Source organism: Denticeps clupeoides, chromosome 4 (assembly GCF_900700375.1).
Source record: "Denticeps clupeoides chromosome 4, fDenClu1.1, whole genome shotgun sequence".
NCBI classification, from domain to species: domain Eukaryota; kingdom Metazoa; phylum Chordata; class Actinopteri; order Clupeiformes; family Denticipitidae; genus Denticeps; species Denticeps clupeoides.
Window position 1 is genome coordinate 8997490 of NC_041710.1, and position 26184 is coordinate 9023673.

Genomic DNA, 26184 nt, shown 5'->3' on the forward strand with positions numbered 1-26184 from the left:
GTGCACTGTCTTATGAAAAAGACTTCTGTACCACTTGGTTGTGAGTTGATGGAAACATGAATAGTGAGGTTGAGGAGAGAGAAGGCTTTAATTATGAAAGTAAAGGTGAGATCAGTCAGATCAACATTTTAAATGTATTACGTGAAGTGATTGTCATTGTGAAACACTTCAGCACAGCACACAGTGAGACAACGAAATGTGTCCTCTGCATTTAACCCATCACCCTTGGTGAGCAGTGGGCAGCCATGACAGGCACCCGGGGAGCAGTGTGTGGGGACGGTGCTTTACTCAGATTCAGATTTCTGCATCTGTACCTCAGCACTATACTTGTGCAGCAAGATACAAGTTCAGGCATATATTAGTACCACACATTAAAACTGCCCACTTTTTAAAACTTAGGCCAGTTTTAGTTTGTGAGTCTTGTTTGACCTCCTGATTGATGTGGTTCCTTTTGTCTCATCACCAGGACAACTGCCGGCGGGCTGAGAACGTTCTCCGTTTGTGGATCATTGAAGCCAAAGACCTGCCACCCCAAAAAGAAGTACTTCTGTGAGCTGTGCCTGGACGACGCCCTGTATGCCCGCACCACCAGCAAGACCCGCTCGGACTGCCTCTTCTGGGGCGAGCACTTCGACTTCTCCGGAGTCCCCGCCATCAAGAGCATCACCGTGCACATCTATCGTGACGTGGACAAAAAGAAGAAGAAGGATAAGAACAACTATGTGGGTCTGGTCAACATCCCTGTGATGGGGGTGACGGGGAGGCAGTTTGTGGAGAAGTGGTATCCTGTCAGCACTCCCAACACGAGCAAGAGCAAGGGTGGAGGCCCCTCCATTCGGATCAAGTCCCGCTTCCAGACCATCTCCATCCTGCCCATGGAGCAGTATAAGGAGTTTGCGGAGTTTGTGACTAATAATTACACGATGCTGTGCTCAGTGCTTGAGCCGGTCATCAGCGTGAAGAATAAGGAGGAGATGGCCAGCGCACTGGTGCACATCCTGCAGAGCACTGGCAAAGCGAAGGTATGTTCCTTCTGCATGTTTAATGTCACAGGAACATATATTTTGGCCCATTTATTTGCAGCCTTTATTCATATGGAACAATTTGGACTGTATGGAAGCCACAGCTTCATGTGGCCAGAAATATTATAGGGGAGGAGATATGCCGTTTAGAGTCAGAAATAGCCAGAATGTCCTCAATAAAAAACATAGTGATTGTATGCAAATACCCCACCTAGGATGAGCGATTATATGATCGTGATTGATGAAAAAAAATCTACTTAATCTCTGTGATCATTTTTCACAATTGATAAAATGGCAGAAATTAGCATATTTTGTGTGTGTGTTTACGTTACTTTTACTGAGAAATGTGGCTGCCATATATCCCAAAGTTCCGGGAATCTCTGACATGTTGATAGTGGCACAGTGGCTTGAAAATTGCATAAAATTACACGAATTCTTGTGCAAGCAAGCAGGAGTATGCAGGCGAGACATTAACACTTGCATCACGCGCTTACACAGTGGAATGAGAGAGAGAGAGAGAGAGAGAGAGAGAGAGAGGACGTGTGTTTGTGGATCACTGCATGTTTACGATTCCATAGACAAACAGTATCCTGATTGGCTTATTTTGCGAAGTAAACTAACCAAATTTTATTTAACTTCTCGAGGAGGTTATGATAACTCAAAAACCAGTATCTGTTATTGGCTCAGTGGACTTATCGGCACGATCTGAGCCTGAATTTCACGACTCAAATTTGAGCAGGCTGAATATTATTTCAATTTTTTACGCTGTAATTTTTTACTGTAAATTTATTGGCATTGACATTTATACACTGAAATTATTTACAGCAAAATTGTATGGGCAAAACCATCAGAAACATTGTTTCAATGCAAAAAGAAAATCAATGTTTGAAATTCAAAGGCTTATAAAATTTCAAAGTCTGATTGAAACGGGTGGTTGGGGAAGCAGGATAATGTTCCAATCTAGAAAAAACAATATAAGATGCCACTTGAACTTTGCCTCACACCATTTCAAGCATACAAAGTCAAGTTCAAAAATCTTGCTCAAAATCAAAGTATTTGTTACTACTATAAAATATTGGAAACCAGGCTCTTACATTTATTTTAAGTATTTCTTATATTTTCTTGTAAGACTTTTGTATTAAAAGAACAGAATCAGACATTATAATAAAATGCTCATGCATGCTCCATTAAATGAATTAACCAGGTCTTTTAGCCCAAACTCAACTTCCCTTTAAGGACATCTAGAACTTGTTTCGTTGACTGGTTGAGGCAAGGTCACATGACTGATGTCTTCTCTTTTTTTCCTTTTCCGCAGGACTTCCTGACAGATTTGGTGATGTCAGAGGTGGACCGCTGTGCAGAGCACGACGTTCTTATATTCAGGGAAAACACACTGGCTACCAAAGCCATTGAGGAGTACCTCAAACTAGTGGGCCAGAAATACCTGCACGATGCGCTGGGTACGCAACATTTACTTCCTTGCCTAACCGTTGGTCACCCTGAATAACCCATAACCCACACAACATGAGTTGTGTTCACAAGGTTGTCATTCCCTCTTCCTGCTTCAGGCGAATTCATTAAAGCGCTGTACGAGTCAGATGAGAACTGCGAGGTGGATCCTGGGAAATGCTCCAGCGGTGAACTAGCCGAGCACCAGAGCAACCTGAAGATGTGCTGTGAGCTGGCCTTCTGCAAGATCATTAACTCTTACTGGTACGTCCTCTGGAGTTGGGTCATGTGTAGCGTGTGATTTGTGGACTTTGCCCGCCGGAGCAGAGGGAGCTAAATCTATGTGCATTTCTGTTTTTTCCGGATATCTGTGTAATTCTCTTTCACCTCCCTCCCAGTGTTTTCCCACGGGAGCTGAAGGAGGTGTTTGCCTCGTGGAAGCAGCAGTGTGTGTCATGCGGCAAGCAGGAGTTGAGCCAGAGGCTCATAAGCGCCTCCCTTTTCCTTCGGTTCCTTTGTCCCGCCATCATGTCCCCGTCGCTTTTCAACCTCATGCAGGAATACCCAGATGACCGCACCTCCCGCACACTCACGCTCATTGCCAAAGTCATCCAGAACCTCGCCAACTTTACAAAGTACGTGTCACACCAACAGGAGCGAATTAAGCAATTGATTTCTTGGCAACATCCGAAATGTAGTGGGGAGGTTTGAAAACAGTTGTTTATTACTACCCTGGCACGTAATTCCGTGTGGAAATAATGAATAAGTAATGTTATAAACATTATTTATTTACCAGCTCAGCACGAGCTGGTAAATAAACCCATTAATAAAACTGCAGGTGGGTGACCATGACTTCTCCCTCTCTGTCTTTCTCTCTTAGATTTGGCAATAAAGAGGAATACATGGCCTTCATGAATGACTTCCTGGAGCACGAATGGGCTGGGATGACACGCTTCCTGCTAGAGATTTCCAACCCAGAGACCCTGTCCAACACACCAGGCTTTGAGGGCTACATCGATCTGGGCCGGGAGCTGTCGGTGCTGCACTCTCTGCTGTGGGAGGTGGTGTCCCAGCTGGATAAGGTACAGGAACCTTGCTCCCGGTGCAAGCAGGACTGGATAGCACTGGATTGTTGTTTCTGAATGGGAGTATGCATAATTCTCATGATATTACCTGTCGTCAGACAGAAACTGTTCTCTGAAGTGGGTGGGATATAGTAATCCGGGCTGTTTTACTTAGTACTCACCTTCCTGATTTAAGAAATTCTTCTCTGTCCAGTTCTGCTTCACATGCTGAAAAAATTAGAGGAAAAATGCACAAAATCCTCTATGTTAATACATATGTAATAGTATTATTACATTTTTCAGGTTGTAAATCTGTTTTTGGCATGTTTGTCGTGGTGTGGTGCTGTTCATTTTAATAGCTTTGTCTGCCTACTAATCTGTAGGATCTGTAATCTGTAGGAAATTAATTATTCTTTGGGAAATTTCTGATTTATCTTTTGCTTTTTTATTTTTATTTGAAATAACAGCAATAGTATGATATGTGGTTTCATTTATTTGCTTTAACAAGAACCTTGCGGTGCATGTGGCATGTCTGATTTCACTGCTGAAACGTGTTCATTTCCCCTCGTTAGTTCATTTACCACCTTCCCGAATCTCATCTCATAACCGCCTGTTTTGTTGTTGTGTTGTGATGGATGCATGAATTTGCTTTGGAATGACTTATATCATTACAGAAGCATGGGTTACATTTTATTTCCATTCATCCTAATTTGATTTTTCCTTTTGTTTTTTTCCTTTTGTCTGTCCATCTTCTGTTACCTTATTCTGCCTTGCCCCACCCTACACCCCCTTGTGCCCGATGCACACTGTGTCTCCATGGTTACACTGTCCTGACACCAATGCATCATGGTGCTTCTTGCCAACCAACCAAACACCTGCCGATCCACCAACCTTTCTTCACCATCTACATATCAAAATGCTCATTTTTTTCGGGGGTGCAACATGGCCTCCTCCCCCCTCTTTGATGGCCAATGTGGTTGCCACGGTTACACGCCAACCTCCAGGGTGAAAATTCCTTCCTGCAGGCGACAGTGGCCAAACTGGGCCCCTTGCCCCGTATCCTTGGCGACATTGCCCGTTCGCTCTCCAGCCCCACCCCCATTCAGCAACAGCTGCGCCGCTTCCAGGACCACAGCTCCTCCCACAACATCAGTGGCAGTGTGTCGTCTGGACTACAGAGGATATTTGAAGACCCGGCAGACAGGTAGCCCAACCTCAACCTTCATTTCAACTCCCAAAGCTTAACAGCTTTCCTTTTTTTTTAAATCCCTTACAGATTTATAAATATATAGAGATTTTTTTGACTGCTTTTTTTTACTTAACAACTGTGTCCTGCCTTTCTCCCTAAGTGAAATGAGGAGTGTTAAATCTCCAGTGCAAGAACAAGTGGAAGCGCTGACTCGGTCAAAACCTCCGTTACTGGGACAACAGCCATCCGCCCACAGCATGAGCTTCTCCGACAAGGAGGAAAGGGAGCCTCCCCTCCCCAACGGCCGCAGCATCTCTCTAATGGACCTCCAGGACTCATACCTGCTCCAGAACACCCAGCCACCTCTTCCCATCCACGAAGCTCCACCCCGACTTGGTCGTGTGGGATCCCAAGCCTCCATTGGACCCACTCTCCCTCCGGCACCCCACCACCACCTCCACCACCAGCAGCAGGCATCTCTCGTCCAGCTCAAAGTAGCCCCGCTACGTGACAACCTGCCACAGAGCGCTCCTCAGGTCCGGAGGCCCATCCAACACTCAGTCAGCCACCAGCGCAGCTTGCAGCCCCTGTCTTTCCAGAACCCTGTCTACCACCTCAGCAACATGCACGCCCACTCCGCCCACTCCACCCAGTCATTGCAGCCAGACTCCAGCTCAGAGAACCTGAGCACAGGCAGCTCACGAAGTGCCAGTCCCAGCAATGGGGGTCGTGGTTGCACCCCCAGAGCACGACTGCCGTCTACAAGCAGTCTGGAGGAGGAGCTGAGGAGGAGTGCGCAGCAGGCAGAGGACTGTCCTGCCAGCGCAGGTCCTGCCCGCTGGCATCCACCCCTGTCAGATGTGCTTGAGGGTGTCCAGGTGGTGGCGCTACCCAGGCAAACTGGTACAGGAACTGCTCACATAGTAAAGGTGGAGCAGCAAAGTCGGGCATCTGCGGGCAGTGGTGGTGGTGCGATCGGGGTTGGGAATGGGGGGACACGGACTCCCAGGTCCTCCCTCCCACACAGCGCCTCCCTCCGGAGCAGCAGCAGCGTCAACACAGATCCACTACAGAACAGCTGCGGGCGCTCCAGACAGCAGTCCACCTGTTCCAGAGAAAGTCCAGTACCAGTCGGCAGAGGGGCCGGTAAACAGCAGGTAGAGTGGCCCATTAACACCACGGCACCCAACGCGGCCCAGGAACACTACAGCACGTAACACTGTCTAGTAACGTTACAGCGCCCGACGCTGCCCGGTAACGCCGCAGCGCCCGACACCGCCCAATAATGCCACGGCGCGCCCGACATCGCCAATTAACAGCACAGCACTCAACACGGCCCAGAAACACTACAGCACGTAACACTGTCTAGTAACGTTACAGCGCCCGACGCTGCTTGGTAACGCCGAGGCACTCGACACCGCCCAATAATGCCACAGCACGCCCGACATCGCCAATTAACGCCACAGCACTCAACACGGCCCAGAAACACTACAGCACGTAACACTGTCTAGTAACGTTACAGCGCCCGACGCTGCCCGGTAACGCCGCGGCGCCCGACACCACCCAATAATGCCACGGCGCGCCCGACATCGCCAATTAACAGCACAGCACTCAACACAGCCCAGAAACACTACAGCACGTAACACTGTCTAGTAACGTTACAGCGCCCGACGCTGCCCGGTAACGCCGCAGCGCCCGACACCGCCCAATAATGCCACGGCGCGCCAATTAACGGCACAGCACTCAACGCGGCCCAGGAACACTACAGCACGTAACATTGTCTAGTAACGTTACAGCGCCCGACACGGCCCATTAACACCACGGCACTCAACGCGGCCCAGGAACACTACAGCACGTAACACTGTCTAGTAACGTTACAGCGCCCGACGCTGCCCATTAACGCCACAGCACTGAACACGGCCCAGAAACAATACAGCATGTAACACTGTCTAGTAACGTTACAGCGCCCGACACTGCCCGGTAACGCCGCGGCGCCCGACACAGCCCAATAATGCCACGGCGCGCCCGACATCGCCAATTAACGGCACAGCACTCAACACGGCCCAGAAACACTACAGCACGTAACACTGTCTAGTAACGTTACAGCGCCCGACACGGCCCATTAACGCCACAGCACTGAACACGGCCCAGAAACAATACAGCATGTAACACTGTCTAGTAACGTTACAGCGCCCGACGCTGCCTGGTAACGCCACGGCGCCCGACACCGCCAATAATGCCACAGCGCGCCCGACATCGCCAATTAACAGCACAGCACTCAACACGGCCCAGGAACACTACAGCACGTAACATTGTCTAGTAACGTTACAGCGCCCGACCCGGCCCATTAACACCACGGCACTCAACGCGGCCCAGGAACACTACAGCACGTAACACTGTCTAGTAACGTTACAGCGCCCGACGGCGTCTGTTAATGGTGCTGCGCCTACCGCCGCCCGTTAATGGTGCTGCGCCTACCGCCGCCCAATAACGCCATGACACGGCGCCCGACGTGGCCCATTAATGCCACAGCACTCAACAGGGCCAGGAACGCTACAGATTTACTGCATTTATCAGACGCCCTTATCCAGAGCGACTTACAATCAGTAGTTACAGGGACAGTCTCCCTGGAGCAATTTTAGGGTTAAGTGTCTTGCTCAGGGACACAATGGTAGTAAGTGGGATTCGAACCCGGGTCTTCTGGTTCATAGGTCAGTGTGTTACCCACTAGGCTACTACCAACACTACAGCACGTAAGACTGTCTGGTAACGTTACAGCGCCCAACGCAGTCCGGTAACGGCACAGCACCCGACGGCATCCCATAACGCCACAGCACTCAACACGCCACATTAATGCCACAGCACTCAACACAGCACAGGATCACTACAGCAGAAAAACACTGTCTGGTAACGCCACAGCGCCCGATGCCGCCCGGTAATGGTGCGGCGCCCGACACTGCACATTAATGCCACAGCACTCAACACGGCACTGGAACACTACAGCACGTAACATTGTCTAGTAACGTTACAGCGCCCGACACGGCCCATTAACACCACGGCACTCAACGCGGCCCAGGAACACTACAGCACGTAACACTGTCTAGTAACGTTACAGCGCCCGACGCTGCCCATTAACGCCACAGCACTGAACACGGCCCAGAAACAATACAGCATGTAACACTGTCTAGTAACGTTACAGCGCCCGACACTGCCCGGTAACGCCGCGGCGCCCGACACAGCCCAATAATGCCACGGCGCGCCCGACATCGCCAATTAACGGCACAGCACTCAACACGGCCCAGAAACACTACAGCACGTAACACTGTCTAGTAACGTTACAGCGCCCGACACGGCCCATTAACGCCACAGCACTGAACACGGCCCAGAAACAATACAGCATGTAACACTGTCTAGTAACGTTACAGCGCCCGACGCTGCCTGGTAACGCCACGGCGCCCGACACCGCCCAATAATGCCACAGCGCGCCCGACATCGCCAATTAACAGCACAGCACTCAACACGGCCCAGGAACACTACAGCACGTAACATTGTCTAGTAACGTTACAGCGCCCGACCCGGCCCATTAACACCACGGCACTCAACGCGGCCCAGGAACACTACAGCACGTAACACTGTCTAGTAACGTTACAGCGCCCGACGGCGTCTGTTAATGGTGCTGCGCCTACCGCCGCCCGTTAATGGTGCTGCGCCTACCGCCGCCCAATAACGCCATGACACGGCGCCCGACGTGGCCCATTAATGCCACAGCACTCAACAGGGCCAGGAACGCTACAGATTTACTGCATTTATCAGACGCCCTTATCCAGAGCGACTTACAATCAGTAGTTACAGGGACAGTCTCCCTGGAGCAATTTTAGGGTTAAGTGTCTTGCTCAGGGACACAATGGTAGTAAGTGGGATTCGAACCCGGGTCTTCTGGTTCATAGGTCAGTGTGTTACCCACTAGGCTACTACCAACACTACAGCACGTAAGACTGTCTGGTAACGTTACAGCGCCCAACGCAGTCCGGTAACGGCACAGCACCCGACGGCATCCCATAACGCCACAGCACTCAACACGCCACATTAATGCCACAGCACTCAACACAGCACAGGATCACTACAGCAGAAAAACACTGTCTGGTAACGCCACAGCGCCCGATGCCGCCCGGTAATGGTGCGGCGCCCGACACTGCACATTAATGCCACAGCACTCAACACGGCACTGGAACACTACAGCACGTAACACTGTCTAGTAACATTACAGCGGCAGACGCTGCCCAGTAGCGCCCGATGCCGCGCAGTAACACCACGGCCCGACGCCGCCCAGTATATCTACGGCACGCCGCCTCACAGATTTTTTTACGTACAGCTTTCACTCAGACCTATTGCTTTGTGTTAACTGCGTTGTTTGTGTGAAATGTGGCTCCACAGGTTCAGTCTCCTGTGGAGTCTGTCACAATGTCACCAGTTGAGAGAACTGCGGCCTGGATCCTGAACAACGGGCAGTACGAGGATGAGCTGGACGAGGCCCAGAGCAAAGACGACTCTAGACATATAGAGAAGGTGGGAAGAATCGGTTTTAAACCTGAGCAAATCAAAAAGGTCACACATTCTATCCCTTCTATAAAATAATCATTCAATAATACAACTGTAAAATAGTTTTAGCATAAGGCTTTAAGCAACGTGTGTCAAACTCTGCGGCTTTGCGGATCCCATGCGCTGAGTTCGCAGGCCGCTTTGGTGACCTTTCACTATGAAGGATCTGCAGTTTGATTTGGATCTTATAGGCTGGTAACTCTTATCTTACAAGTCGTGCAGGCTGGTAGTACCCTAGTTGGTTCACAGGTTCAACCCCATTTTCTGCCATTTGTGTCCCTGAGTGTCCCAAGTGGGACATTTCCATGTTTCTAAGTTGTTCTGATAAATGGTATAAAATGCCTTTCTTCCGACATTGGCTGATCGAGTGTGCTCATGCCCTCCTGGCCGCTGTCACCTTGAACTCTTTTGCAGTACGAGCAGGAGATCTCCAAGCTGAAAGAGCGCCTGCGCGTGTCCAGTCGGCGGTTGGAGGAGTACGAGCGGCGCCTGCTGGCCCAGGAGCAGCAGATGCAGAAGCTGCTCCTGGAGTACAAGAATCGCTTGGAGGACAGCGAGGAGCGGCTGCGGCGGCAGCAGGAGGAGAAGGACATGCAGATGAAGAGCATTATCTGCAGGTGTGTGTGTGTGTGTGTGTTTCAGGTTTGTGTACGAAGGAGAACGAGTGCACGTCCGAGTGTGCTGACTGCGGTCTCTGCTACAGGTTAATGGCTGTTGAGGAGGAGCTGAAGAGGGATCATGCTGAGATGCAGGCAGTCATCGACGCCAAACAGAAGATCATCGATGCGCAGGTACAGCAGAACCAGCGCGCTTACGGGAAACCGCATACGTTTACTGCCAAGTGTGTGCGTGTTTTATGGGCGGCAGCAGCTGCTGTTTCGCAGGATGTTAAGGGTAGGTGTGTGAGGAGGGTAAAGGTTGAGCTCACTACCTTACTGTGGTACACTGTGTCCTGCTGACTTCCAGGTCACTAGAGGAACTGAGGTAAAACAAGCAGGCAAGTAGAGAACTCTGCATCCTGGTCCAGCAGGACCTCTATGCTTTGTATGAGCGCAACCAAACACCCATACCCGTCCTCAGAGACTGCACTCACTTTTTCCCCCACTTCATTTTGCTGACTGTTAGAATGGTAAGAGGTGCTTTAGTCATTTCATTGAAGGACTGAACATGCATGTATTTTTGATAGTACTACAGGGTCTCTGCAAGATTTTTAAGCCATTTGGATCTCTGGTACGACTATTTTAAATCTATTGCATGTCCATAAAATCATATGAAGGAAAATCTGTTTTACTAAGTAAATGCTATTATGAATTAATAATATTTTTAAATTTTTTTAAGGACCTGCACAAACACTATTAGTTTTAAGTATTTGGTAATGCATATCATTTTATGCTTTAGTTGTAAAACTGCTCTGCCCAGATGCAAATGGAATTGAGCTTTAAAAAGGGGTACAGCTAAAATGATGTAGAACACAGAGTTTTTTTCGTCTTATATTATGTCTAATTAAATTCAGGGTGCAAGAGAAGAGCGCCTTAAAGAGTCCCACCAGGCAGGTTTGAGTAGCGTTCAGTAGATTAATCTTACTCAGTGGTGTTGGGGATGTGTGTTGAGGTGTTGCGCTCTTAATAGATAAAAAAAAATGTATATGTGAGCTTTGGCTGTCCCCTCCAATGTATTACTTTTTATTTTTCCCCCTCTGTCACTTCCCAACGCACCGCACCCTGCCGCACTGCTCTCTACCCTACTGAACTCACTGTAGGAGCTGACACACAGTTGGTTTCCCTGCACTTTTTTTGTAAAGAGTTTGCAGAGAGTGTAGATGCTGAATGCAATGAGAAGCCATGCATTTCCTTCTCTTATTTTCTGACTGGGCTGGATGGAATACTTTATTTTCTGATTAAATGTGTTTTCCCTCTCCCAGCATCTCGTCAATTTACTCCACTGTTTTTTTCCCCCCCAGATAACTTGCATGAAAACACTGTAGATTTGTGCATCTAATCTACCTCCAGAAGTAGATTACCCCAGGCCGATTAGATTTTTTCATGATATAGTTTAATGTAATATTTTGATGTGTAATTTAATAGCCATACTTGATTTGTTTATTTATAGGCTGCTGCAGTACATCTGAATGATGCCTGACTGTATATTTGTCTCTTGATCTCTCAGGAGAAGAGGATCAGCTCCCTGGATGCGGCTAACTCTCGTCTTATGAGCGCCCTCACGCAAGTGAAGGAGCGCTACAGCATGCACAACCTGCGTAACGGCCTCTCGCCCACGAACCCCACCAAGCTCTCAATCACCGAGAATGGGGAGTTCAAGAACAGCAGCTGCTGATTGGTGCTGCCAGAGCTCACAGTGCCGCCTGTTGGCGAGCCCGTGCCGGCGGACTGTGCTGACTGGTCACTTTTACTGACAATACACAAGCCTGGACTATGGAAAAATAGTCCAGAGTATGGCTATATATTAGTTCTCTGACTACTGTATACAGACATCAAGAATGTCAAGTTGTTGTTTTTTGTGTAAATAACTTGTATTGGTCTTGTACAGAGATGATACTGGAAAATTGGCAATGTTTAGAGGGAGCGTCAGCATAGACTATTGTTTTATATAAATTCTGTTATCTCTGTATGCAGGTTAAGAATGCAGTTTAAGAGAATTTTAAGTATTGTCTAATTAATATTTGAAATATTGCCGGCGATGTACATATCACAGAGAGGGACTGATTAATAAAAACTAGAGCAGAAGCACAGAGGGGGAGGTCGTAGCTCTGAAAGTGTTACCTATTCGGAGTTGGAACGAAAGGAGTCAAACGAGATGATGCACTCTGTTTTATAACCCAACTTTTCTATTGTTTTGGTTTTTTTTTTTTATGTTTTATGTTTCTCTTAAACTGGCCCATTTTCATGGAATAACCTGTTTTTAGTTACCTGTCCAAAAAAGGGCTGCCATTTTCATTCTGCCAGGATAAGGGTTGAGTGAAGTTGTGCGGGTACATCACAATTACACAGGTTTTTACTGGTGGAGCCTCTCACACTCCAGCAATCTTGTCCGTTCCCCTCTTTGTTATTTATTAGTTGAGGCATTGAGACTGTGTGTGAAGATCACTGCCCATCCTGTTGTAAGCGTTAATACCAGTGACTACTACTGCTTCTCACTGTCTCCCCACTGAACACAGGCCTTCTGTTTCCTAGCACAGAGACCCTGAATGTGTTGGTCCAGTTATTGGATATTTGAGGAAATGTTGGTGATAATAAACATGGACACTGGTCTCACAGAACACTGTTGTCATTTATCTGCGTTATCTTCGTATTGCACATTTACAGGGAGTGCAGAATTATTAGGCAAATGAGTATTTTGTCCACATCATCCTCTTCATGCATGTTGTCTTACTCCAAGCTGTATAGGCTCGAAAGCCTACCACCAATTAAGCATATTAGGTGATGTGCAGCTCTGTAATGAGAAGGGGTGTGGTCTAATGACATCAACACCCTTTATCAGGTGTGCATAATTATTAGGCAACTTCCTTTCCTTTGGCAAAATGGGTCAAAAGAAGGACTTGACAGGCTCAGAAAAGTCAAAAATAGTGAGATATCTTGCAGAGGGATGCAGCACTCTTAAAATTGCAAAGCTTCTGAAGCGTGATCATCAAACAATCAAGCGTCTCATTCAAAATAGTCAACAGGGTTGCAAGAAGCGTGTGGAAAAAACCAAGGCGCAAAATAACTGCCCATGAACTGAGAAAAGTCAAGCGTGCAGCTGCCAAGATGCCACTTGCCATATTTCAGAGCTGCAACGTCACTGGAGTGCCCAAAAGCACAAGGTGTGCAATACTCAGAGACATGGCCAAGGTAAGAAAGGCTGAACACAAGCTGAAATATCAAGACTGGGCCAAGAAATATCTCAAGACTGATTTTTCTAAGGTTTTATGGACTGATGAATTTAGAGTGAGTCTTGATGGGCCAGATGGATGGGCCCGTGGCTGGATTGGTAAAGGGCAGAGAGCTCCAGTCCGACTCAGACGGCAGCAAGGTGGAGGTGGAGTACTGGTTTGGGCTGGTATCATCAAAGATGAGCTTGTGGGGCCTTTTCGGGTTGAGGATGGAGTCAAGCTCAACTCCCAGTCCTACTGCCAGTTTCTGGAAGACACCTTCTTCAAGCAGTGGTACAGTAAGAAGTCTGCATCCTTCAAGGAAAAACATGATTTTCATGCAGGACAATGCTCCATCACACGCGTCCAAGTACTCCACAGCGTGACTGGCAAGAAAGGGTATTAAAGAAGAAAAACTAATGACATGGCCTCCTTGTTCACCTGATCTGAACCCCATTGAGAACCTGTGGTCCATCAAAAGTGAGATTTACAAGGAGGGAAAACAGTACACCTCTCTGAACAGTGTCTGGGAGGCTGTGGTTGCTGCTGCACGCAATGTTGATGGTGAACAGATCAAAACACTGACAGAATCCATGGATGGCAGGCTTTCGAGTGTCCTTGCAAAGAAAGGTGGCTAAATTGGTTGCTGATTTGTTTTCGAATGTCAGAAATGTATATTTGTGAATGTGGAGATGTTATATTGGTTTCACTGGTAAAAATAAATAATTGAAATGGGTATATATTTGTTTTTTGTTAAGTTGCCTAATAATTATGCACAGTAATAGTCACCTGCACACACAGATATCCCCTTAAAAAAGTTCATTGAGAACATTGGTTGTTGTTCAATAATAAAATTATTCCTCATAAATACAACTTGCCTAATAATTCTGCACTCCCTGTATTGCATTTGTTCACTGAGAGTCTGACCAGTAATTTTGGGAAATAATAGCGGTTATGCAACTGTAGCATATGCCAGTCTTGTGCTTGATTGTACCACCATCCTCAGGCCATGTCAGAGATGTGCAATCATGCACGATCGTGCCTCTTTTACTGTTCGTATTCAACCATCTCTGGCCAAAACGACTACCTGCAAAGTTATGGTCTGAAGGACACTTAATAAAAGATGTATGTAGTATTTAAACCACAAATGGAAAAAAAAAAGTTTGTAGATATAGACATTTTATTGGTATCAGGAAAATGGCCATGACTGTTGAAGTACACTCACTCACTATCCTTAACCACTGTTACTCAGGGGCATGGCTGCCAGAGCCCATTACCGAGGCACTTGGCGCATGGCATACACCACATATGTCAAAGTCAAGGCCCGCGGGCCACAAATCTTTCAGATAGCCTACCCTTAAAAAATGGCAAAACGGAAGGTGGACACTGAGAACCGGACTTTTAAAACAAGGTGGGAGTCGGTGTACATGTTCACGGAGGTAGCTGGAAAACCTGTGTGTTTTTTGTGTGGAGAAAGTGGTGGTGATGAAAGAGTTTAATCTGAGACGGCATCATGAGACAAAACACGCGGACAAAGACAAGGATATGGACATAAAGCTTTCATCCCTGTTGAAAATTAAAATTTACTGACAGAGCCATAAGAATTTATTTATTTATTTGTTCATATCAAATCATAATATATTTTTAGGTTTTCAGACTGTTTAATGGGGATCACTAGACTATATGCGGTCATTTTTATTTTTTTTCAATGAACATTCGATCAGTCCAAGCCCTTGGCTTGTTCCTAAATTTTCATTTGGCCCCCTGTCCATTTGACTTTGACACCCCTGGCATACACTCACACATGGGGCAGTGGTGGCCTAGCAGGTAAGGAAGCGGCCACGTAATCGAAGGTTGCTGTTTTGAATCCCGAAATGCCAAGGTCCCCACACACTGCTCCCCGGGCGTCTTTCATGGCTGCTCACTGTGGGTGATGGGTTAAATGCAGAGGACAAATTTTGTTGTGTGCACCGTGTGCTGCACTGCAGTTTTTCAAAAAGAGAACGGCTTGGTACATAACTTTGGACGGCTGGAGGAAATCTGCGCCAACATGGGGAGAGCATGCAAAAGCCAGGACTGAAACTCGCTAACCGGTGCACCACTTTATGGCCGTGTGCTCGCCTTCCTGTGCACAGGATGCCTCGTCCAGAAAACCTCACTCTGAGAAGGTGTCCAAAGATGCCAGTCCTGCATCCACCGTTTCAATGTACACTGCACCTTAGAAAAAAAAGGCAATGGCGATGCAAAGCAGATCTATTATTATCATTAGTTTATTTGTAGAAGTGACCCATTTTTGTGTATTCTGCGTCCAGCCGCTAGGGGTCCTCGAAGATCTCGAGGAGCCACCGCGCGTCCCCTGCCTCTGAATGCGGGATGGAAAGCGCTTCCTGCTAGCATTGCGGTGCTTGTTGTCGGAACGCCGCGTCAGCCGGTTCCGCTGCGGTTTACAGGCACGGGAACGCGTTGTAGGGGCGGCAGGTTGGTCCCGTCGTTTCCTCCCCGCTGGTCTCTCCGCATGCGGCTGCATCTCTCCACCACTCTCCCTCCTTTGCGTCCGCTAGCTTCGACGCTTGCTAACAGTGCTAACGGTACGGGCGCCAGCCGGGCATTGCTGCAGCACCATCATTGCATCCTCGGGGCAAAATGGCGAAATATTATTATAAACGTCCCACTCCGCAGGTGCTGCATAGATGGGAGGCGTGTAGAGTTCCGTCCGTGATCGGTGTCTTTGTTTCTATACGTGTGGCTCGGCGACTGGGTCATTGCGTCTTTAGCGGAGCTCAGTAAAGTCAGCAGCGAGTTCTGTATTTTGACAGACATTCGCAGAGGGTTTTTATCTTGCTTGGATGTTCTCAACTTTTCACAAAGTCATGTATTGCTGCAGCCGATAAATTGTGAAAATAAAACCTAACCGTGTTGTCTACGGTTTTCGGTGCATGGTGTACATGGACTTACGCATGTTGTTTGACCCAATGCTCAAATGTGTATAATATACTAAATGAGCATGAGAAAGGGGAGGTAACCTTCCCCCTTAAGACGTCACAAGGGGAGAAATTCCAGATATGACCATCTGAGCTGCCGCTCTTTGAACGGTGAAGAAGAAGCACTCTTAGTGCAGGGGCAGTGGTGGCAGAAGCCGCCCCGTAATCAGAAAGTTGCCGGTTCTAATCCCGAGGTCACACTGAGCAAAGCACTGTCCCCACTGCTCATCACAATGACTACTGAGGACCATAGACAGACTTGGGGAACTCGTATTAATGTTAAATAATCACACAAAGTGACATAATAGGGGACATTTTAAAAATTCCCTGACTTTCCATTTGGAACTTTTATTTAGAGATGACGCGTACCGTCAAGAGTGCCTTAAATTGAAAAAACCTACATGTGTGTGTAAGTTCACAGACATAAGTTACTGTGTAAATGTGATGATGATCTGGTGTGGGTGGCTGGGTGCTTGAAGGCATGGGTAAAACTTGAGGCCAAGGCAGCAAAGACTGCTGTGTAATGTTGGTTTTGCACTTTGAATTTTCTCATTATCTTCAGTTCATGCTATTTATGTTTCGCAGCCCATTTTGAGGAACACAAAAATGGCAGACATAAAAAATTTCCTGTACGCTTGGTGCGGGAAAAAGAAACTTACACCCAACTATGACATAAGGCCAGCTGGGAATAAGAACAGGCAGAAGTTCTTGTGTGAGGTAAGTAGTCCCCTACCCTTTAATTCCTATTAAAAAAAAAATGAATACATGAAGCAGAAATGTGCTCTACCAGGTCCGTATCGAGGGTTATAGCTACATCGGCATGGGAAACTCCACCAACAAGAAAGATGCACAGTCCAACGCTGCCCGGGACTTTGTCAATTACCTGGTTCGGATGGGGCAGATGAATGCGAGTGAGGTCCCGGCTCTGGGGGTAAGTGTGACTTAAAAAAGAAAAAGTGCAACTCAGTCAATTATGATTGTACATTTGGAAAGCAGCACTGCTCTAGAAAATTGTAACGGTGAGATTTACAATTACAACCTCAAAGAAAAAAATCTAAAAATGTAAATGTTTAATCTAAAATTAAACATTGAGGGTTAAGGAAAAGTTGTGCAAGTTCAGATTGTCTTAAGGGGCAGTGGTGGCCTAGAGGTTAAGGAAGCGGCCCCGTAATCAGAAGGTTGCTGGTTTGAATCCAGAACCGCCAAGGTGCCACTGTGGTGCCACTGAGCAAAGCACCGTCCCCACGCACTGCTCCCCGGGCGCCTGTCATGGCTGCCCACTGCTCACCAAGGGTATTGGTTAAAAGCAGAGGACACATTTCGTTATGTCACCGTGTTCACAATGACAATCACTTCACTTAATATATTGAAAATGTTGATCTAGTTAAACATCTTTTTACAGGTCAGTATGCCAAGCGACGCTGACGGTGGTGGACCAAGCAGAGACGAAGGGGGCTTTGGAGACTTGCCTCCAAACGGACCCCTGCCTCCGCACCTGGCTGTTAAATCTGAAGGTATCTGCGGTGGATCTGTAAACACGGGTCATGTGCACTCCGAACCTTCTGTCTTTATTTGTTGGCCTGTTTAATTACAGAGGGCAGTTCATGGCCGGTCCCAAGGACTACATGTCTGGAAAGTCCAGGGCTCAACAGGAGCGATGCGCAGTGGGAGAGAGGAGCCAATCTGAAAGATTATTACTCCAAGAGAGAGGAACAGGAGGCCCAGGCGGTAAAGACTTTTAACTCTTCCAAACACTTAAGGCAAATTAGCTAGTCATGCTAACGTCTTGGGGTGTTTGTTCCCCTGCACTTTGTACCCTGTGCTCTCGACAAGACACTCGAATCGGAGGAGGTTGATCTAAATGCTGGTCTCCATGGCAACTGGACACTGGAGAATGCAAAGGCTCGACTGAACCAGTTCTTCCAAAAGGAGAAGAACCAAACAGACTATAAATACAGCCAAGTTGGGCCTGACCACAACAGGTCTGGGCTTTTTTTGTCCTTCTTCTTCTTCCCAGGGACAACCTGGTCCTGTTGGATACAGGTTTAATAAATTCACAGTTCTCCATCTTGTAAACAGCATGGCAGGTCCGGAAAGAGTGTGTTTTTTGCACCTCGGTGGTAGGGATGTGGAGTGTATGTTTTTCTGCCTGACTGCTCTGATAACTGCGTACTCTTTGGTGTCCTGGTGACCGCTGGGAGATCTCAGATCCGTTTGGGCTGATTGTTGGTTTTTGCTAATTTGAGTGTATTAAAAATGGCAAATGCCAAGTGAACAGCTAAAGATAAACAATTTTTTATAATTAAACAGTTATGAAGTTATGGGTCATGGAGGACTAGGATGATGCCAGAAATAAACAACCCAACACAAAACATGTGACATGACTTAGGCTACACTAAGCTGTCACATGGTCTAATGTCATTTTGGAGGTTGGGTCAAGCACGGTAATGCCTGGTTGTGATTTCTGGTGTCATTCCTCCTCCCTAGGGCAGGATTTTCATGGTTAATGGAGCACAGTCCTGATTGGATGTTGGAAGTGTGGCAGAAAAACATACATGCAACTGATTCAGCTAAAATCCCCAGTTACACATTTATTACAGGTGTGTGTGTGTATATGGATATGTTAAATCATGTTTTTCCTTATTTTTGATGTGTGGCATATTTTCTGTAATTTCTCTTTGTACTGTGGTGCCAATTTCTGTTTCTATCCCAGGAGTTTCATTGCTGAAATGACTATATTTGTAAGGCAGCTCGGTAGAAGTGAGTATCAGTTTAGACTAAGTTTCTGGATTTTTACAACATTTAGCAGTTTTCTCTTTTCATTCTTCTTGATCCATGTTTCCCTGGTAAATGGAGCTTTCTCCTCTTCCCAGAAATCTTTGCTCGAGAGCATGGCTCAAACAAGAAACTTGCTGCTCAGGCATGTGCACTGTCGCTTGTGCGGCAGCTCTACCATCTGGGTGTTATTGAGCCGTTCACAGGGGTTACCAAAAAGAAAGAAGGCGAGACGGTGAGTGGGCCTGCTGGCGTTACATCGGTCCATACATACGGATACTGTGCATGCTTTTGGCATGTGCCTTCACACACCACTTTCATTTTGGTGCCGTTCTTTCAGCTGCCAATATTTATCCATCCACAGTCCCCCTACTTCACTGGACGTCACAGGGTTTCATGTAGAAGCGTGTAGAATTTTATCTGCTTTTGTGTGATCCTTGTTTATTGCACTGTGGGAATGTGTAAAGAATTTTTGTATTTATTTCACATTATTGTTGTGAATTTATTTATTTAATTTCATATAGGTGGAGGTGTATGAAGTGAACGTTTCTGATGATGTGAAGCATCAGCTGCATGGTGTCACAAAGGAGCTTGGTGTAGTAATTCCTCCACCGGTGAGTGTCCCATCCCATGTTGTCTGTTTAGTGACTGTTTAGTGACACGTGCAGGCTTGATGCCAGAGCAGCGTACACATTGGTGTTATGGCCGCTAGCTGGTGAGCAGCTCTGCATCACAGTAAGCTTACTTGAAATAATCTAAAAGCGTTTCTCTATGTTCTGTAATATTTCTAGCTCTTTTTTTTACACATTTGTTTTAATAATAGACCACAAAAAAAACACAGACTGACCAACCTCCACAGTTGAGTGTTTTCACCACTCTTGTACGATAAAACATACACAATTCACAATATTTTTTTTTCGGACCTCCTCCACAGCCCCACGACTCCTGCTCTTCGGTGTCGCTGGTTCAGGGGAAAATGGCCCACTTTGAGCCTTCTCAGAGGCAGAGTTTTGCAGGTGTAGTGCCCTGGTCCCCACCACAGGTCAACTGGAACCCCTGGATCAGCAGTAATATTGACGATGGCCCGCTTGCTTTTGTGAGTCTTTAATTTGACTGAGATTTGATTTTGTGTAATGCGATCGAAAAGCAATCACGCCTCTCGCCCTGTGCATCTGTTTGTACAGTGTACGCCTGAGCAGATCAGTTCTGATCTGCTGAATGAGCTTAACTACCAAATGGAACACGATCAAAACCTCAAGATGGTAAGCTTCTCAAAAAAAGAAAATTTTTCTGTTTTTTTTTTTTTTTTTTTTTTTTTTTTTTTCTTTCAGGATTAAAGTTGACTTTTGAATTTGTGTTCTGTGTTTAAGTTGATTGAGGAGAGGAACCAACTTCCAGTCAGGAAATTTCAGGAGGAGATCATGCATGCTATCCAGGCCAACCCAGTGGTGATCATCAGAGGAGCCACGGGCTGTGGGAAGACCACACAGGTCCCTCAGTACATTCTTGACCAGTACATCTATAACAACCATGCCTCCGACTGCAACATCGTTGTCACTCAGGTTTGACTGCATCATTTTTACTTTTTATTGCTTTATTATAAATAAAATTCTGTCGTGTCTTAGGGACCACTGCTCTGCACAAAGCACCGTTTTTAGCTGTAGATGAGGTTGTAACTGTTGCTGTTTTGTGCGTGTTGCAGCCACGGCGTATCAGCGCGGTGTCCGTGGCTGAGCGCGTGGCGTTTGAGAGAGGGGAGGACGTGGGGAAGAGCTGTGGCTACAGCGTGCGCTTCGAGTCGGTCCTTCCTCGACCTCATGCCAGTGTCCTTTTCTGTACCGTGGGTATGATGCTCATGTACCTCACACATGACCTTTATTTCTTTTTTGAATGTGGGTGGGTTCCACACTGATCGATGATTTTTTTTTTTTTTTTTTTTGCCTCCTGCAGGGGTGCTGTTGAGGAAGCTGGAGTCTGGAATCAGAGGCATCAGTCATGTGATTGTTGATGAAATTCATGAGCGCGATCTTAACGTTAGTATCGCATCGCTGTTGCGGTCATGCGATTTGCCATTTTGAAAGATATTTAAACTTTCTAGCAACATGACTAGTTGTTCTGGTTTTGACCCTGTCTAGACTGATTTTCTGCTGGTTGTCCTGCGAGACGTGGTTCAGGCGTACCCTGACGTTCGCATCGTCCTCATGTCTGCCACCATCGACACCACCATGTTCCGGGAATATTTCTTTAACTGCCCCATCATAGAGGTGTTCGGGCGCACGTTTCCAGTACAGGGTATGGGGACATTTTACTTCACTGTAATGTAAACCGAAACAGGCTCACATTATGGTGCATAAGAATTGCAGTTGGATGCTCAAAAACACAAACCTAACTGGTTCTACGGGTGTCTTTCTCTGCCAGAGTACTTCTTGGAAGACTGCATTCAGATGACCCAATTTGTCCCTCCTCCATTAGACCGAAAGAAAAGAGATAAAGAGGATGAAGGGGGAGATGAAGAGGTAGAGGCGTCATAAACGTTAATTCATCACACGGATTTATATATTGTTTCAGCTATTCCTTATTCCTGATGAGATATTTAAAATAATTAAATATACTGAGCATAATTAATTTCTTTGCCACATACAATATTATTTTTCATAAGATTGTGCTGTTGTTGCAGGTGAACTGTAACATGATCTGCACGTCGGATTACACCGAGGAGACTAAGCGCGCCATGTCTCAGCTAAATGAGAAGGAGACCTCGTTCGAGCTAATCGAGGCTCTCCTGAAGTACATCGAGACACTGAATGTTTCTGGGGCTGTGCTGGTCTTCCTGCCTGGCTGGAACCTCATCTACTCCATGCAGAAGTACCTGGAGATGAGCCCACACTTTGGTCTGTCCCTTGTCTACATCTATCTTCTTTTCAGCTCAATTCCTCGTTACAGTTTTACATGTTCGCCTCTGTGACTTGCAGGGAGTCACCGTTACAGGATCCTGCCGCTGCACTCGCAGATTCCCAGAGAAGAGCAGAGGATGGTGTTCGAGCTGGTTCCTGATGGCGTCACCAAGGTTAGGGTTCCAAAGATTTAATGAGCATCTCGGCAATGGATGGGGCCATATGATTTCTGCAGTGTGAGTCATGCAAAAGTCATGCAAATCAATCTCTTGGTCAGGCAAAAAAAATCAGCTGATGCAAGACGTGATTTTATTAACATGGTTCCACTTCATTGTACAAGCAGGGCATTTCAGGGGTTCCTAATGTTTATTTATTTTATATGTTATGTGGAATATAAAATGTGATTCACTTTTATTTTACAAATGGAAGAATTAAAAATAAGTTATTTCCAAGAAATTATTATAATTTTTTTTTTTTTACATGTAAATGGTTTGCAAGAGCAAACAGTAAATGCCCAAGCTCTTTGTTGAACAGTGATTTAATGTGATTTGTCATGTTGAATTTGGTCTTTTTTTTTTCTTTTTTTTTTTCCCTCATTCTCTCCATGATGACACCATTTTTAGGTGAATAAATACATTTATAACAGAAAATGTGGAATTCAGAAGAATAAAAAAGGAAAGGAAAAAAAGGGCCCTAAATGCAGCTGGATCTGAATCTTCTCTCTTCCCTGTCTTACAGGTGATCTTGTCCACCAACATTGCTGAGACCAGCATCACCATTAACGATGTGGTTTATGTCATTGATTCTTGCAAGTAAGTTTCTTTTTTTGTTGTTCCACTGGGAGAAACAGTTTTTTTGTCATTGTGAAACACTGCAACACAGCACACAGTGCACACAATGAAATGTGTCCTCTGCATTTACCCCTAATCACTTTAGTGGGCAGTTATGAATGGCACTTGGGGAACAGTGTGTGGGGATAGTGCTTTGTCAGTGGCCTTGGTGGTTCGGGATTGGTACACACAACTTTCCAACTATGAGTTTGCTTCCTTATTTGTTAGGCCGCCAGTGCCACAAATGCAGTATTTTGTTCTTCAGGCAGAAAGTGAAACTGTTCACGTCCCACAACAACATGACAAATTACGCCACAGTGTGGGGCTCCAAGACCAACCTGGAGCAGAGGAAGGGACGAGCTGGGCGTGTCAGAGCTGGATTCTGTTTCCACCTGTGTAGCAGGGCACGCTTTGACAGGTATGATCAGGACCTGTCTACGGGGCAGATGTCTTTTTACCTGCAAGGCTTTGAAATGCGCTATTGTTATGACCTCTGGGCCAATCTCTATACAGGCTAGAGACCCACATGACGCCGGAGATCTTCCGCACCCCTCTCCATGAGGTGGCACTGAGCATCAAGCTCCTGCGACTTGGTGCAATTGGACAGTTCCTCTCCAAAGCTATCGAGCCACCGCCACTGGATGCAGTGATAGAGGCTGAACACACACTCAAAGGTGCACAAGATATCTAGATGCTGGCAGTCACTGGTGGTATTTGTAGAACCTTACAGCTACAAAACGTTTACTATTGTACTGAAATGAACTGCTTTATGGCCTGCATAAATAAATATAAATGGCCTTACTGTTGTGACAGAGTTGGATGCCCTGGATTGTAATGATGAGTTGACTCCCCTCGGCCGAATCCTGGCGAAGCTGCCCATTGAACCACGGCTGGGAAAAATGATGATAATGGGCTGCATTCTGAAGTGAGTACAGACTTGGAATTGTGAAAATTACGTAAATGTCTCATATTCCAAAAATGTTTACATTGTTTTTGTAATTTGTATTAGCCATGTTTGTATTTATTGTTCCCAAAAGACAATATAAAATCTTTTTTGTTTCTTTTTCTTATTTTCCACATGGTCACTCATTGTCTGTTTCTTTGCAGTGTTGGAGATGCTGTGTGCACCATTTCAGCAGCCTCCTGTTTCCCAGAGCCCTTCATCAGTGAGGGCAGGCGTCTGGGTTTTGTCCACAGGAACTTTGCTGGCAGTCGCTTCTCTGACCATGTGGCACTGCTGTCCGTATTTCAAATGTGGGATGAAGTGCGGTGAGTCACCTGACTATTGTTGCTGCACAAAGTTAACCTGGAATTCTGAAAATAATCTGGAGGGGTTTCCAGTGTGTGCCCTACATTTATAATCAAGCCCTACATTATAATGTTGTTAAGATTAAGACCGTATGTATGTTTTGCGATATGGCTTTGTGCAGGATGGGTGGTGAAGATGCTGAGACCAGGTTCTGTGAGCACAAGCGGCTTAATATGTCCACCCTCAGGATGACCTGGGAGGCAAAAGTGCAGTTGAAGGAAATCCTCGTCAATGGAGGTTTCCCAGAAGGTGGGAAACCTTTTTTTTATTATGGTGGTTTTTTTATGTTGTCAACACATGCAACCTATTTACAAGGTTTAAATGACACACTTAGTATTGTACACATTTATAATTCATTTGTTGCAGACAAGTCCACACAAAGCTTAGAAGTTAAAACATAAGATCATTGTTTTAATTGAATGGCACTGTTCTTTATTAATTCTGCCCTGACAGAGTCCTTAATGAATCAGATGTTCTCCAATACCGGCCCTGATAACAACCTAGATGTGGTCATCTCTTTGCTGGCCTTTGGTTTCTATCCCAACGTGTGTTACCACAAAGAGAAAAGAAAGATCCTGACAACAGAGGGCCGAAACGCCCTCATCCACAAGTCATCCGTGAACTGCCCCTTCAGCAACCAAGACCTGACATACCCCTCCCCGTTTTTTGTCTTTGGTGAAAAGGTTGGTCTAAAAACCATGTACCGTGAGCTTTAAACACACGCAAATGAGCAGCATGAAAGTGTTCTCTCCCTCCCCCCCCATCATAGATCCGAACTCGGGCCATCTCAGCCAAAGGAATGACCCTGGTCAGCCCCTTACAGCTCATCCTGTTCGCCTCCAAGAAAATCACTTCTACTGGTGACATTGTGGAGCTGGATGATTGGTAAGTACATTAATGAACTCTAATGAACCTTTATTGCATCCGTTTTATCATGCATCTTATTTTAACTTTCAGTTCCAGATGTATTAAAATATGTGGCTGGAGAAGCAGTATGCCTTTTTAATACTTCTTTGCTTTGTTAGCAGTTGCTTTGTCATTCATGACTATAATCGGGCACATATCGAAGTCCTAATACAATTATTGTATATAATTTGTTAATGTTAAATAATCATTTATCATTATAATCATAGGATCAAGCTGAGGATCCCACATGAGGTGGCTGGTGGTGTTGCAGCCCTTCGGGCAATGTTGGAAGCGCTGGTGGTGGAGGTGACCAAAGACCCTGAGTACATCAGACAGTTGGACCCGGCGAACACGAGGATGCTCAACGTCATACGGCTCATCTCTAAACCAATCTCTTCAGGGATAAACCTCATGGCCTGCAACCAACGGTAAGGACCTCACATAGCAAATGGATGCTAAAATCCCCCCCAAAAAGTTTCTACTTATGTTATCTGTTAGCTAAATCATTTGAAAATGGAAAAGGGTCTCGATACTTTTTGAATGTGCTGTTTATTACGTACCAAATTCACATTCTTCCCTCTGTGTCTGTCCTACCTGTTTTAGGTTTGGAGATGGACCCAGGCCCCCGAAGATGGGGCGTTTTGATGGAGGGGGCGGTGGAGGATTTCGAGGCGGGTACCAGGGAGGTGGAGGAGGCTACCGAGGTGACCGAGGATTTAGGCCAGGAGGGGGCTACAGAGGAGGCTACAGAGGGAGCGGTGGTTATGGAGGTGGTAGTGGAGGCTATGGCAGAGGAAGGGGTGGCTATGGAGGAGGAGGTGGAGGCGGTTATGGGGGAGGAGGTAGAGGGTTCAGAGGTGGCTATGGATATTAGAAGACCAAGGGTTTGTTTCATATGTTTTATATGTTCGGTCTCTTTCTCCCCATTTATCTGTCAGTTCCTCAACCTGCAGCTCCTGTGGCAGTTGGTGATGAATTCTGTATTACACCATGAAAATATTTTAGACAACCAGGTTGTCCGTACCTCTTTTGTTTCTGATTATTTTGATGTTGTACGTATGTTAAATAAACTTTAACTGTAACCACAAGTGTCTACTCTTCATTTCACATTGATCATTAAACGTTGGATGATTCTTAAAATGTGTGTCCAAGAACAACTAGATTTCACTGAAACTATACAATTTGGCATGTATTCAAGCATTGGCTCCATTACAAACATTCTTTTACATAACACACAAAGCTAATTAAAGTGTAAACAATATTAATTAAGGCCTGGATGAAAACACAAATAAATTAAA

The 26184-nt window shown here is 46.2% G+C and overlaps 2 protein-coding genes across 4 annotated transcripts in view; both read left to right on the top strand.

Moving 5' to 3' along the window:
* The window catches only part of rasal2 (RAS protein activator like 2), a 54517-nt gene extending 42415 nt beyond the window's left edge, over positions 1–12102 (top strand). The window contains 12 exon segments of the mRNA XM_028975120.1: positions 467–529; positions 531–1022; positions 2338–2482; positions 2591–2735; positions 2870–3106; positions 3352–3553; positions 4540–4739; positions 4885–5881; positions 9159–9290; positions 9738–9940; positions 10027–10114; positions 11490–12102. Coding sequence (XP_028830953.1) covers positions 467–529; positions 531–1022; positions 2338–2482; positions 2591–2735; positions 2870–3106; positions 3352–3553; positions 4540–4739; positions 4885–5881; positions 9159–9290; positions 9738–9940; positions 10027–10114; positions 11490–11657 — 3072 coding nt within the window. The 3' untranslated portion in view covers positions 11658–12102.
* Positions 12103–15516: 3414 nt separating this feature from the next.
* dhx9 (DEAH (Asp-Glu-Ala-His) box helicase 9) lies at positions 15517–25974 on the top strand. 3 transcript variants are annotated; one of them, XM_028976712.1, is made up of 28 exons: positions 15517–15669; positions 16758–16889; positions 16963–17103; positions 17575–17686; positions 17767–17900; positions 18006–18154; positions 18886–18932; positions 19046–19182; positions 19472–19561; positions 19882–20043; positions 20132–20209; positions 20318–20509; positions 20650–20791; positions 20898–20980; positions 21083–21239; positions 21366–21463; positions 21625–21838; positions 21920–22014; positions 22580–22653; positions 22937–23089; positions 23185–23345; positions 23485–23596; positions 23779–23940; positions 24102–24229; positions 24434–24663; positions 24750–24865; positions 25114–25314; positions 25490–25974. In XM_028976712.1, exons 2-28 carry the CDS (start codon positions 16779–16781, stop codon positions 25758–25760), a joined length of 3750 nt encoding a protein of 1249 aa, XP_028832545.1. In that variant the 5' UTR covers positions 15517–15669; positions 16758–16778; the 3' UTR covers positions 25761–25974. The 3 variants fall into 3 exon arrangements, with proteins under 3 accessions (XP_028832545.1, XP_028832546.1, XP_028832547.1); XM_028976713.1 differs by having other exon boundaries at positions 15654–15779; XM_028976714.1 differs by lacking the exons at positions 15517–15669; positions 16758–16889; positions 16963–17103; positions 17575–17686; positions 17767–17900 and having other exon boundaries at positions 18014–18772.
* The last annotated feature ends 210 nt before the right edge of the window (positions 25975–26184 follow it).

Bases quoted from the DNA above. Each gene is read 5' to 3' on its own strand.
- dhx9 (XM_028976712.1), top strand. From the start codon at position 16,779: ATGGCAGACATAAAAAATTTCCTGTACGCTTGGTGCGGGAAAAAGAAA. The intron at 17,104-17,574 runs GTAAGTGTGACT...ATCTTTTTACAG, and splicing joins GTGAGGTCCCGGCTCTGGGG to GTCAGTATGCCAAGCGACGC. The intron at 22,654-22,936 runs GTAAGTTTCTTT...TTTGTTCTTCAG, and splicing joins TATGTCATTGATTCTTGCAA to GCAGAAAGTGAAACTGTTCA.